The sequence below is a fragment of the Sminthopsis crassicaudata genome, chromosome 5 (genome assembly GCF_048593235.1).
Source record: "Sminthopsis crassicaudata isolate SCR6 chromosome 5, ASM4859323v1, whole genome shotgun sequence".
In the NCBI taxonomy this organism is placed as follows: Eukaryota; Metazoa; Chordata; class Mammalia; order Dasyuromorphia; family Dasyuridae; genus Sminthopsis; species Sminthopsis crassicaudata.
Genome location: NC_133621.1, coordinates 249,623,220 through 249,637,024, shown reverse-complemented (window position 1 = coordinate 249,637,024; position 13,805 = coordinate 249,623,220). Strand labels below are relative to the sequence as shown.

Sequence of the window (13,805 nt, the reverse complement as noted above, 5' to 3'; positions counted from 1 at the left end):
AGGACATATGTGCATTGCAGAAAAGGGCAGGAGGAATTTTACTTACATCGCTTAAATTGTCATTTTCTTCCCCCCTTCACTTTTTTTTTTTTCATTAAGCATCTAGATGACTAACCAAAGTTAAATGAGGAAGAAATGACTTTTTTAAAGTTATGATTTTTTTGAGATATCACAGAAGGTGATTTGGGCCCTAAATACTTTTACTTTTTCTTTTTAAAGCTTTTTATTTTCAAAACATATGCAAAAATAGTTCTCAACGTTCATCCTTGCAAAACTTTTTGTTCTTAGTTCCCCTACACCACATAAAATGATGATATTGATGCTCAGTAAACAGCAAGCAGTAAAAGCTTGTTAAATTGAATTCTAGGTATGGAACTTTTCTAGAAGATAGTATGAGCAGTCCAAATTGACTGAAATGGAGTACATGAAAAAACAAGGAGATTCAGCAAGAAAGGCAGGATGGAGCCATAGCTCAGGATCCAACACTCAAAAAAAAGTAGTTGATGAGGTAGCAGAGAGGGAGAATGCTTACCAAAAAACTGATGGTCAGGGTGACTTCAGGAAAAGAGTCTTCTGGAGTTAGAGAAGTTAGTTAGGAAGGAGATGCAGAAGTTGAAGCATGTAGGTCATGACGGACTGAACTAGACAGACATTATTGAAAATGGCGAGGCAAAAGTATGGGAAACTTCAAAGGAACAACTAAAATTTTTTTTGGTTTGTTTGTTTTTTGTTTTGTTTTATTTTGATAAAGCAAAGTGGGAGAAATAAAGAAGAGGATGAATCTAAGAAAGAAAAATGCTGTCTAAAAAATTGCACAGAATTTAAAAGGAGAAATGTAAACTACTTTATTGATGGTCATACCTTTCCAGGCACTTCTAACTGAAAAACTTTCAGGGCCTGTTCAAAATCCACCTTACATAGAAGACCATTCCCTTTTTTGTCCAGATGCCGGAAGTATTTTCCCAATCCTGTTAGAATACGAACAGCACTTTGATGTAATTTCTCTTTTAATAGATCTGTTCAGCAAGAAACGAGATAAAATAAAAAGTAAACAACTTATTAAGGAATGACTCAAATTGAAGTTTATTATTTTACCACACAAAAATGACATGATCAACTTAATCTATGTAAAGAATAAATAATAATAGCTACAATTTATATGGCACATACTATGTGCCAGGATTGTGATAAGCGTCTTTTTGATTATCTCACTTGAACTTCATTAACAATCCTAGGAAGTAGATGCAATTATTATTTCTATCTTACAAATGAGGAAACTGAAGCAAACAGAGGTGGAGTGACTTGTCTACACCCACACAGTTTTTAAATTATTTTATTATTATTATTATTATTATTATTATTATTATTATTATTATTATTGTTATTATTATTATTATTATGCTTCTTCAGTCATATTTGAATTTGGATCTTGCTGACTTGAGGCCCAGATCTCTGTTCAATGTATCACCCAGCCTGATATTATATAAGACCAAATAGACAGACAAAATTATATCTAATAGTCTAAGCTACTGTCCATACTGGTTAACTGTTGACCATTTCTATACTACTGTAAAGTACCTATTTACAAAGTTTGAAGGATATCACATTATCACCTCAGAGGCTCAGGTAAGCAATCTGGAAAATAAATCAGAGCTGTAGTACCACTCTGTGGTAAAAGTTTTATTTACAGTTTAGAGAAAGGTTTTTTAAAAGCAATGTATTGCTTTACCAGTGTATAAACGTTCTTTGTGTCAATAATCAAATCTCTGTGTTCTCCCTGGTGAGTCTCTATGTCTAAGAACTTCCTTAGGTCTTTTATTACATTCCTAATTTTTTTATTTTTATTTCTATTGTGACCATATACTATTTCTAGTCTCATTGTTTGGATACTGCCAAACACCCATGATGCTATGTTTATGATAATGGTAGTTCTAAATGACTTTGAGATTCTTAAATAAGTTAAGAATTTATATATATCTAGGGTCATGTTCTTAGTTTCCTTGTTTTTCCTCCATATGCAGTTGATTTCACTTAATTTAATCTTTAAGTCAAAATGCTGCTTTATCCTCAAGAAATATGATATAAATTTATTTCTTAACAAATTTTGTCTAACAAGTTTAAAAAGAACAAAAAAGAAACTAGCAAACCAAAAAACCTCCCAAAAATATAACTAAAGTCTATTTTGTCCAAAACAAAATACTTGGTTTGATTTAGATGATGAATTTATGACTGATATATCTGATAACATGTGATAACAAAGGATTCACTTGGACCCATTTAGCAAATAGTGACAGTTCAAATCTCTGTCCACCCTTCCAACTATTGCTGTCAAATTGAGATGAGCCTCAAACAGGAGGAGCCACGTCTTTCTAAAGAAAAATAGGACCTTTCCAATATTCAAACACGTGAGAACTGAGAACAATAAATAACACACTCAGAAACTGGTTCAAGAAGGGGAAAAGATCTAGTTCTTGGTGGGTATATAAAAAAATGAATATATATATATATATGTATATATAATATACATATATATACATATATATAAACTAAAGAATGCAGAGGCAAAATAGAATGTCATAATCAAAACAAATGAGTCTTACTAAAAAGCACATAACCAAAAAAAAGGGATATCAGATATTTTTCTCTGAGACACACCTATAAAATGAAATACTTTTTGGACCTGTTTAAAATCTGTCTCTCTTGGAAATTCTTTCCTATCCAACTGTCAGAAGGATGTTCCCATTCCTATCAAAATATAAATGCTCCTTTGATGCAATTTTTCATTGTGTGTGTGTGTGTGTGTGTGTGTGTGTGTGTGTGCACTAGTGCACATGTGTTTATTCCTTATTATAAGAAATAACTCTGGAAAAAAAGGATTAGGAAGGCTTAACTGGGATTAAAGGCAATGTAAAAACAAAAGAAATCAAAGAAAAAAATATAAGATATTTGTTCAGATTAAATGTTTTGATATTTAGAACAACAAAAAAAAGTAGACAAATATGGTCACCAGGGAATTGATGCAGTAAAACACTATTAAACTTCCTGATTAATATACCTGAAGCATAGATCTATTAGTGTCACTACACATCTCAAAACCCTTTAGTGATTCCATATTAATTAATAAAATTCAAAGTTCATTTTTAAAAATTTTAAGTTCTATCATTCAAATCTTTTTATAGTGTCATGCTGCCTTAAGTTTCCCACTTATTTCACACTATGTGTACTATACTCTCCTCCATCTATTCTTCTGTCCACAGTATTCCATTAACCTCATATATTTATCTTTTATCCTTTTTTTACTTAGATTTAACCACTCTGTAACATCTCGTTCCACTGAAACTTTTTCCATTGTCTTCTGTTATCTTTCTCTTCTCAGAAATAATTACTCAAGAAATTACCTTTTTTTTTCCTTCTTGGTCTCTGAATAAGCCTTTTGAGTCATATCTCACTTAGAAGATATATTACTCAATCTGTCAATAAGAATTCATTCACTTCTTCTAATCTCCACGTTAACATTTGCCTTCTATAAGTTCTCTATAAAACAATAGTTTAGGCAAATGTACATTTGGAATTTCAACAACATGGCCAGCCCAGAGAATTCACAGAATACAAGCACTCACATGGAAATTAGAAGAAGTGATAAAATAATACTCTCAAGTTCTCTCTAAAGAATTTTATAATTTCTTGTGAAAACTGGAAAAGGGCTGTCCAGCAATGTCCACATTAAAGAAGATGCTGTGCTCTATAAGCAAAATAGAACTGTAGTATCTCAAAAGAAATATAAGATTCACAAATTTAAAGCCATATTCACTTCAAATGATCATATGGACTATATGTGTCTAACTTATGGTAGAGCCTTCTGAGCTCATAAGGTCTGATCAGCCATGGTTGTACATACTGTAACTTTAACCCCAAAATAGTGATGTCATTTTGGTCCTATTTGAGAATAATGGACAATCACCATTGAGCACTAACTCTATGGCAGATACTGTGCTAAGAACTGAACAGTTCAATCTATTTATTTGTATAAATTTTTTTAAAAACCTGTAGAACCAAGAGCTTAAGAGAAGTATTCAAGGTTACATATAGTACATAGCAAAAATGGAATGGAAACTCAAATCCAAACCTAATGCTATTGTCATGGTAGCAAGCCTGTCTCTTAGGATGGGCAAAAGAGTTATCTGTCAGTATCTGAAGAAACTTCATACATGGAAAAGCATTTGTACACACATATGTCTTTATGGATAGAAGTTGCAGGCTGGAAGATTTTTATTCACTAAAGATTAAAAAAAAAAAACAAAAAAACTTCCCAACAATTCATGTTGTCTTAAAATAGGATGAACTGCCTCCTAAAGAAGTGAGATAACTATTAAGTGAAGAAGAAAAAGAAAGAATAAGAAGTAGGAGGAGGAGGAGAAAAAAAGGAAGAGGAAAATAAGAAGGAAAAGGAGAAGAAGAAGAAGAAGAAGAAGAAGAAGAAGAAGAAGAAGAAGAAGAAGAAGAAGAAGAAGAAGAAGAAGAAGAAGAAGAAGAAGAAGAAGAAGAAGAAGAAGAAGAAGAAAGGAAGAAAGAAAGAAAGAAAGAAAGAAAGAAAGAAAGAAAGAAAGAAAGAAAGAAAGAAAGAAAGAAAGAAAGAAGTAGTAAATGCTCACTATATTCCAGACACTGTACTAATAACTTGGGGGTACAAAGTAAAAAATGAAATAGTCTATGCCCTCCAGTTATTTACAATTTATTTACAGGAAACAACATATACAGGTCTATACAAAATAGATACAAGATAGTTTGGGGAAGAAAAGCATTGGTAGCTTGTATAATCAGAAAGAGCATCATGTAGAAGATAGTACTTGAACTTAGTCTTCTAGGAAATTAGTGATTCTAAGAAGGAGGAGTGAGGAGACAGTGAATTTCAGCAATTAGAAATATCCAATGAAAAGTTATGTAGATGGGAGATATCTTGAGAGGATAGTCCAGCTAGACTATAATTATGTATGCAAAAAGGAGAATAATTTAATACTGTTCAAGTGTTACTCTATAACTCTCTCAGTGTTAACACTAGAAAGATAGATCAGGAACAGGTTTTATAGGGCTTTAAATGCCATCTAAATGATTATAGGGGTTATAGTCACTAGGGGCAGATTCATGATCAGATATGTAGGCACAGACATAGTCAAATATACACGTTAGTAAAAATTACATTGGCAGCTGTATAGAGTATTTGTTAGAATAAGAAGATGCTATCCCAATAGTTCAGAACAATACTGAAGGAGGCCTAAGCTATTCTGGTGGTTGGGTAATTTAAAAGATGGGAGAAGATGTGACATATTACTGAGGCAGAGAGATACCACAAGGGTAGAAGGACACAAGATGTTAAAGAGGCTATATAAGCACTTGTTTGGTAGACTGAAAAAAAGGCTCAACCATTGTTCAGAGAGTAGACCTTTACGATCCCCTGGAAAATCTAAAGATCTGAGTTTTATAGTATTGTAAATGCAATCATTTGTAAATTCTACTGGATATCTACAACATAGTGAGGGTGCCTTCTTCAATGTTAGTGATTCAAAGATAGTGCCAACGTGAGAAATACTTTAAAGTATTCTGCAATCTAATGGGAATATTCTGATCACATGGACAATTTACATTAATAAACTTTTCTTAAATTGAGTGGAGTAATTAAATTTACTTACAGATTTCCTACCAAATTACCTATTTAAATTACTTGTTATTTATATATTACATGTATATGTCTATTATATGTTTGTGTATTATATACACACATATATATTTAAACACACACATATATATATATCATAAAAAGATAAGATTTTCTGTATCTACTTGTCTTCCATACTAGAACATCAATTCCTTGCAAATAGGGATTATTTTATTCCTTATATTTGTTTTTCCAATGACTAGAGCATAGCAGACATTAATAAATGTCTGATGATTGATGACAAAGAGAGGGTACCCTTTGAAGTGACTATTAGGGCATAGTGAGCTATTCATTATGTACTACTACTTCAACTACATTTCCCCCCTATACTTGCTATGCAAATCAGTGGGGAAAAGAAAATTGTATAGATATATTTTGGCTTTACACTTTTTGGGACTAAAGCTACAATTTTATTACTACCAGGAACTTTCAATGAGTAAACTTTCCCTACCAATACAAATAATCATCTGCTCTGCAACTTAAGAGTCTTAGAGAGTTATATATCCTGCATTATGTGGTTAAATGATTTGACCAGCCATCTATCTAGTAAGTGACAAAAGTTGGATGTTTGGATGTATAAATGATAATACTATTTTATGTATGAATAATATTCTGCAGTTTTCAAGGAACTTTGAGATCTATTATTTTGTTTATTTCTTATAGTACATATTATTCCCATTTTGCATATGAGGGGTAGCATTAGGATAAAAGCTTAATGTCCAACCTCTTTTTTTAAAAATAAAAGTAGCAAAGACAAGTTTATAATCCTGCTAGGTCTTTTGGCTCCTACTCTACTCACTATGCCATGCTGTTATACAACTTATTGGCAAAGAATAATGTATAATAAGGTTAAATTTCCTTACCAAAAATAATCTATATGTTACTCAATTCATTTTTATAACCATATTTTTAGTAGCTGATGTATTTCACAACTCATGTTTTGTCATTCAGCTAAATATAACTATCATCGTGAGAAATACTGTGAAGAAAGCTATACCCACACACAGTTAGCAAAAGAAAAAATGGGAGAGAGGGAGAAAAAAAGGAAGGGATGAAGGGAAGGAGGAAGAAAAAAGGAAGAAAGGAAGGAAGAGAATGAAGAAATGAGGAAGGGAGAGAGGGAGGAAGAGACAGATGACACTGTGGCATAATAGAAAAAGTAATGGATTTGAAGTTAGAAGGCCAGAGTTCAAATTACAGCGCTGCTACACACAACCAGTATTGCATACTAATCACTACTAACTGTGCCTCTTTCCTCCTCTGTAAAATAATGGGCTTTGAACTTGATAACTTGTAAGGTCTCTTCCTGCTCTAAGGCTATGATCTTAATGTCCCATGACCTTCACAAACATGTAGAAATACTCCTTCATAAGTGGCAAGGAAACTAAGTAAAATAAAGGAGTAATTACACAAACCTTGTATATTCATGAAGATACTTCTGTCACTCTCTTCTTGTTCAATCAAACCATCACCATCTTCTACAAAATTTTTTCTGCAATTAGAATATTTATAATAGTTTGAAGAGAATTTTTTTTTCCTCCTGTAAAAGCCTTAGTCCTCTTTTTAGAACACCTCTGAATCTATACAGGTTGTTTTCTACTCACAACAAAAAGAAAACTGTCAATTAAACAAGTGAATATCCTTCGACCAAGAACTAAAATCATAAGATCATAAGAGCTGCTTTTAAATGTTCTGTTCATTTTTTAAAAGTCACTTCAGTGATATTTTCAATGAATTTGCATTTATGAAAGCAATAGGTCCTTTTTGTCAGGAGCAAACCAAATTAAATTATTTGAAAAAGGATAAAATACTTGATGAATGAGCACTATAATATAAATAAAATAAAAATTTAATATCACTTTAAACATTTTAGTCACTTAATAAAGTAATAGCAATTAGTTTACTTTTCAATGCTTTGCTATTCAGGTAAAGTAGCAATGTAACATGAACAAATGCTACAGTAACAAAAATACAAAATAAACTACAACTAGATTTCAAGTGGTGTTGAATAATAAATCTTTGGAAGTGGTTATTCAAGCTTACAGTTCATATTTCCATTGGTTTGGGACCAACTACCCTTTTTTATATAATTTTAACTTTGAAGAATGTGATTCAAATGCATGCTACTGTTTCTGGGGATTCATTATTCATATCAATAGGTACCTAATTATAAAATAAATTAAAGTGTGGAATTATTATTACATATAAGGATCAATATTGAAAATCTGAATTCTTTTATTTGCTATAGTTCCCAAACACCATTTCAAAGGTTTTAGATTCTGCTATCAAAAAATACTATGATTTACAATTTTTATTATCTTGAAATTGTAAAAGATTTAAGGCCTAACAAGATAAATAAGATTTTAAATTTCTTATTAAAATGTATTTTTAATTTTATATTATTTACTACACATAATATGTATGACATATAAAATAAATTAATGCTTTAGAGATTTTTAATGACCTAAACATTAAAACTCAATAAAGCAAAGAATGACAATTTAATTCGTGACCTATATTGTTTTTTCTCCCATTATACTCTCTAAGTGAAAAAATTAATCTAGAAGTTACCTGAGACTATCCAAAGTTAATTGATCAATATGTGTGATTCGAAGAATAATTAATGGATTTTCTTTTATGCTTTTTGGAAGACTAAGATGATCAGAAGTCAAAAATGTCAAATTAGCACCCTGAAGAAAATCACAAAAAAAGAAAGATTCACAGCTATGAAGTACATAGATTATGTTTAAAATTAATTTTATAATTATGACATTTTTTGACAGTACATATGTATGGGTAATTTTTTACAACTTTATCCCTTGCACTCACTTCTGTTCCGATTTTCCCCTCCTTCCCTCCACCCCCTCCCCTAGATGGCAGGCATTCCCATGCATGTTAAATATGTTATATTGTATCCTAGATACAATATAAGTACATAGACTATTTTTTAAAATGTCAAAATTACTAACTAATACTGATACTTAGCACAGAATAATTTTAAAATCATCAAAAAGTACCTTGTGGGACAACTATGCATATTTTGGTTAATTCTTTAAATTTTCTATAAGAAATGGAAGAATACATTTAAAAATATCATTATATTAAATAAATGAAAAAACCTAAATTAATTTTTTACTCAAAATAAAATAAAACTCAAATGTTCATGCTAATAAAAATTGGGAAAGAAAAATTCAGTTCAACATATAATGTGATTTTGCTAATGTATAGAAATGGTACTAATGAGCAATGGTCATGTATTTTAAGCAATGGTAGATTTTGCTATTAATTCTCTACACTTTTTACCTCCTCTAAATGATTAGAAGCCCAATTTGGTCAAACTGATATGGGTGGTTCATGGACAAACACCATATTTTTGTTTTTGTTTTCCATATTAAGAAATGAACTGAATGAACATAAGCTCATTTATTCACAGAACACTTATTAAGCCTTCATTGTGCACAAAGCACTAGATTAGCCATTTGCTCCTAAAATTATATTAAACAGAAATAGGAACAGAGCTAGGAAATGGACCCCTAAATGAGCAAACTCCCTCTACCAATATAGATAGTATTTGTTTTGCAGTTTATACTATGAAAATTTGCAGAGGCATGGGTAAATTAAGTGACTTATTCAGAGTCACATAGCCAGCGTGTTAAGAGATGGGACTTGAACAACTCAGGTTTTCCTGGCTTTTTACTACAGTATGATGTCCCTTAACAATTAGTAAGTAAGGGAGATTTTGTTTTAATTCTTCAAGATAATCTTGTTCTATCAAACAAAACAGAAATTGGAAGGGAAATAATGGGAATGTAGGATTGAACCCATATTTCCTTGTAGGGAGGAGGGATATTATATATATTAAAAGAACCAGTAACTAAGAAGGAAGCTAAATCTGTTTAGAAATCATGCTCATTTTCTTTTTTTTTTTAATGTCACACGAGAATGTAAAGGATTTTTTCCTCAAAAATAATTCATCTCATTAATTTTAATCAGTTCAACATCAGCACCAATTTATTAAAATTCAAACAGTATCTCTTGCATGTACAGAATTGTTTTACATGTTGTCTTCAACTTTCCTCCTATTAAAATGTGTGCTTCTTTTTGAAGGTAGAGATAATATTTTTTCTTTTCTTCCCATCCCCAGCACACAACAAAATTCTAGGCAAAGTATACATACTTTAGATATGTATTTTCCATACATACTTTCCATACATAGAATTTAATAAATGCAACATACTAATCCATATATACATTACTATGTTACCATATTGAAGATGCTATTTTATATTTTAAGATTTACAAAACATTTTAGATTTATCTTCGCCTCATATGAGTCTCAGAAATACTGGAAGACAGCAAATACCCAAAACTCTGTTTGACAGAGAAAGATACAGGAGCACCATGAACTTACATAACAATCCTGTATTTATGTTACTAACCAGTGACAGAGTCAAAACTTTAAACTATCTTCTGATCTTATATCATCAAGCCATTATTACCATGCTTCCTTTCTAAATTATAATAATATGTCACATATACAGTTAGTCTAATCTTGTTATTTTTTCTTATTTCATAGATTAGCAGAACTCAAAAAGAAAACAGAACTTTATTTTAAAAATCAATTAATAGAAATATAATAAAATTATGTTACATTATGTATAGATATACCCATACAGATATAGAAATATAGGTAGAAGTGTGGCAAACATATATAGTATATAGATATTGCTATATGTAAATTTGAGTAGATAGAGATATAATAAATATAAATAGGATCTAAAGATATATTTATATATAGGTATAAGTTAATATATAGATGGATGGATAGAAAGGGAGAAAGAGAGAGATACCTTAACCCAGTTATGGAAGTTGTTACTGGCACCAGATTAATAATATAGTGTTAACCAAGAAAACTCTTTGTCCAAGAGTTTTTTCCCCACCCAGAATCACACTGCTAAAAAGGATATTAAAATATCTTTTGTCCTAATTATGTGTCTTTAGATTGGAGAAGGGAGAGAGATCTGAATAAACAATTTAAAAATAACTAGAGAACAGAAACTATCATTTTCTGTGGTAATATTTAGTTATAAAGTTTGCCAGTTATTAAATGTTTTTAGAATCAGTACCTTAAAGTACTAATAGATGGTGATATCATTACATAAAAGATGCTATTTTGATTAGAAGAATAAGGTTTTACTTTCCTTATTTTCTAGTGTATGGAAGAGGTATTTTTTAACTTTTCCCTTCTTTGAAGGGAGTCAGCATTGATTTGATTTACATAATAATAAACATTGTAGAGGGCAGAGACTTGAGAACTTTTACAGGATTAGTACTTTTAACCTTCCATTTTTCTGTTTATATGAACTATTTGTGCCCAACTTGTAATTTGGGGCATGTAATTTTTTTTTTTTTCATGTAGAAATAACTCTGGGTTCCTGAAGATTTCACTAGGGAAATATTGCTCTTGACAGTAATCTATAGGAAACTGATTGGTTGTCCTTCATTCTTAAAGAGAACCAAAATTATATCACTGTGTTGAAATCAAGGTACAGTTTGTCCAATCATGGCCCAAAACACTAATAAGAACTCAGAAGGCTCTATCACAGGTCGGGCAAAAATATTGCTAAAATACAAGTCTTAACCATGTTTCTGTTCTCCATTTAGTAAACTCCAGTGGCTCCCAACTACCTTCAGGATCAAATAAAACATTTTTCTGTTTGGGATTTTCTTTTGCCTTACTGCCTTCCACATAATCCAAAAGTTAGTGGGATCAGTCAATTTACTGAGACTCAAATCTCCTCCCAGCTCCAGGAGTTTTCAGTGGTTAATCCCACATATTTTGCTTTATCTCCACCTCCTGATTTCCTTGACTTTCTTCAAGTCACAGTTAAAAACTCACCTTCTATAGAAGCCTTTCCCACTCTGCTCTTAATTTCTTGTGCCTTCCCTCTGAGATTATCTCTAATTTATCCTTTATGCAGGGTGATGTCAAAATCAATGCAGTTTTACACTAGTTAAACTTAAAACTGCATAAAGATGAGCTATATATTTAGATTGTTCATTGTTGTTTCCTGTTGTCCTCACCATTAAATTGTAACCTTTTTGACAGCAAATTAATTTTGCCTTTCCTCAGCACTCAGCACAATTCTTATCACAACAGATTTTTAATAAATATATACTTGACTACACATCTATTGGTAAAAAACTATCCAAAGTTCAGAGATGCCATCATTAGACCAAAGGTTTCTGCATGTTTTTAGCCATAGCAATCCACAAAATTGTCTGTACTTGTGAAGGGAAGAGTTCATACAGTTAAAAACAAGATTCTCTAAATATGGAAGTTAAACAATTGTAAAGTTGTTCCTTGTGTTTTATCACATTCACTTTTGGTCTAATATGATTTTGCTTCCTTTTGTATGGATTTCTGCATCACCCAGCTCAATGAAGCAACCAGACACCAAATGTTTTAAAAAATAACTTACAACATAGAAGTCTTGAAGTAGATACTGTTTGCCTTTTCTTTGTCCATACTGATGACTATAAATGCCTTTATGAATAAAGGGAAGTGCATTTGTTCTATAAATAAAATCAGAAAATCTTAAAATTATGAAATTTCTTTCAAACTGATATTTTAAATTACTGTAAAGTTATAGAGCTTACCTACTGGTGCCAAATTGTCGATACTCATAAATTGTGAGTGACTTTTCATGTACAAAGAAGAATCCCATCAGCTCTCTGCAAGCATCACGTCCATTTCTAGATAAGTTGAAAATTATTAAAAATTATTAAAAATTTTAGTTGATCTATTTCAAAGTCAAGTTAATGGAATATATAAAATATGATAACAAACAAAAATTGCACGATAAAAACAAAAATATAGTTTAAGCCAAACCCTTTTTATGATTTAAGATTCTGATACTATCTAAAATATTGAAAGGAAAATTAAATTTAAATAAATATTCAAAACACAGAGTGAAAATAACAACACTAATAATTTCATATTGTTGTTTATCCTTCATTCTTGAAAAGGACCATGACATCAAGGCTGTAATATCATAACATGAAAGTTAATTAGATTTAAATGAGGGAGGGCAGTGCAAGATCACCTACCTCACTTTCCCTTCTAGAGCCATCTAGGTCTAGTGACCAGATATAGATTAGGATGAATAGAGATGACTCTGAATGCAGTGGGAGACCTGGGTCTTTTTAAAATAAGGTCTTCAGTTTGACTGAGGCCAAAAGCTTTCAGTGATCAAGTGATCAACTTTTTTTTCAGTGATCATCATTGTTTTCAAGAACAAAGAAAATATAACAATATAATTCCATGAGAATAATATGTAGTGCATTTTTAAAAATGTGAGTTTTCTAGTTTGCCTTTAAATCCTCTTGTTAAAATGTTTTTAATATCCTCTAATATTTTTTTTCTCTGAAGCAATTGTGGTTAAGTGACTTGCTCAGATTCACACAGAGTGTTAAATGTCTGAGACTAGATTTGAACTCAGGTCCTCCTGATTTCAGGGCTGGTGCTTTATCTACTGCACTACCTAACTGTAATGTGCTGTTGTCTCCAGAGACAACAGATTGCTCTCTGGGAGGAGATCTGCTGTCATTAACTGCCGCCAATTCTGACCTATAGAGACTCTTTCTCTCCCTCCAGAGAGCCGCCTCAAGTTTGGTCCAGACAAGAAACTCTTATCTCTCGAGTGCCGCCCTTTTTTATCCTCCCAGAGAATGGGCATGGTTTAACGCAAGGGCTTCTGGGGAAAATTACTTCAACCAATGAACTTGCTCCTCCTAAGCATGCAAGCTCCTCCCCAGGAGGTCACAGAAGTAAAACTCCCAGTAAAGGCTGGAACTAGAGAATGGTCAAGTACCTACTTAGCACTTAGTAAGAACTTATCATCTCATCTCATTAGCACTTAGTAAGAAACTAACACCTAACTTCCCCCAATATCCTCTAATTAAAATAAACATTAGTGTCTAATTCACATTTTACAGTTATTTATATTTTGTTACATAACAAATAAACCATACCCATTCACTAAAAATAATTTAAATTTCTATTTCATTTGTAATGTTAACTTAAAATAAC

The 13,805-nt window shown here is 31.4% G+C and overlaps 1 protein-coding gene across 2 annotated transcripts in view; it reads right to left on the bottom strand.

The window, feature by feature from the left end:
• CAPS2 (calcyphosine 2) overlaps positions 1 to 13,805 on the bottom strand; it is a 65,121-nt gene that overhangs the window by 11,725 nt on the left and 39,591 nt on the right. For both annotated transcript variants that reach the window (XM_074267652.1, XM_074267653.1), the window contains exons 10-14: positions 12,374 to 12,469; positions 12,196 to 12,289; positions 8,285 to 8,403; positions 7,129 to 7,205; positions 862 to 1,016 (exon numbers count right to left, since the gene is read on the bottom strand). In XM_074267652.1, coding sequence (XP_074123753.1) covers positions 862 to 1,016; positions 7,129 to 7,205; positions 8,285 to 8,403; positions 12,196 to 12,289; positions 12,374 to 12,469 — 541 coding nt within the window. The remainder of the gene's footprint in view (positions 1 to 861; positions 1,017 to 7,128; positions 7,206 to 8,284; positions 8,404 to 12,195; positions 12,290 to 12,373; positions 12,470 to 13,805) is intronic.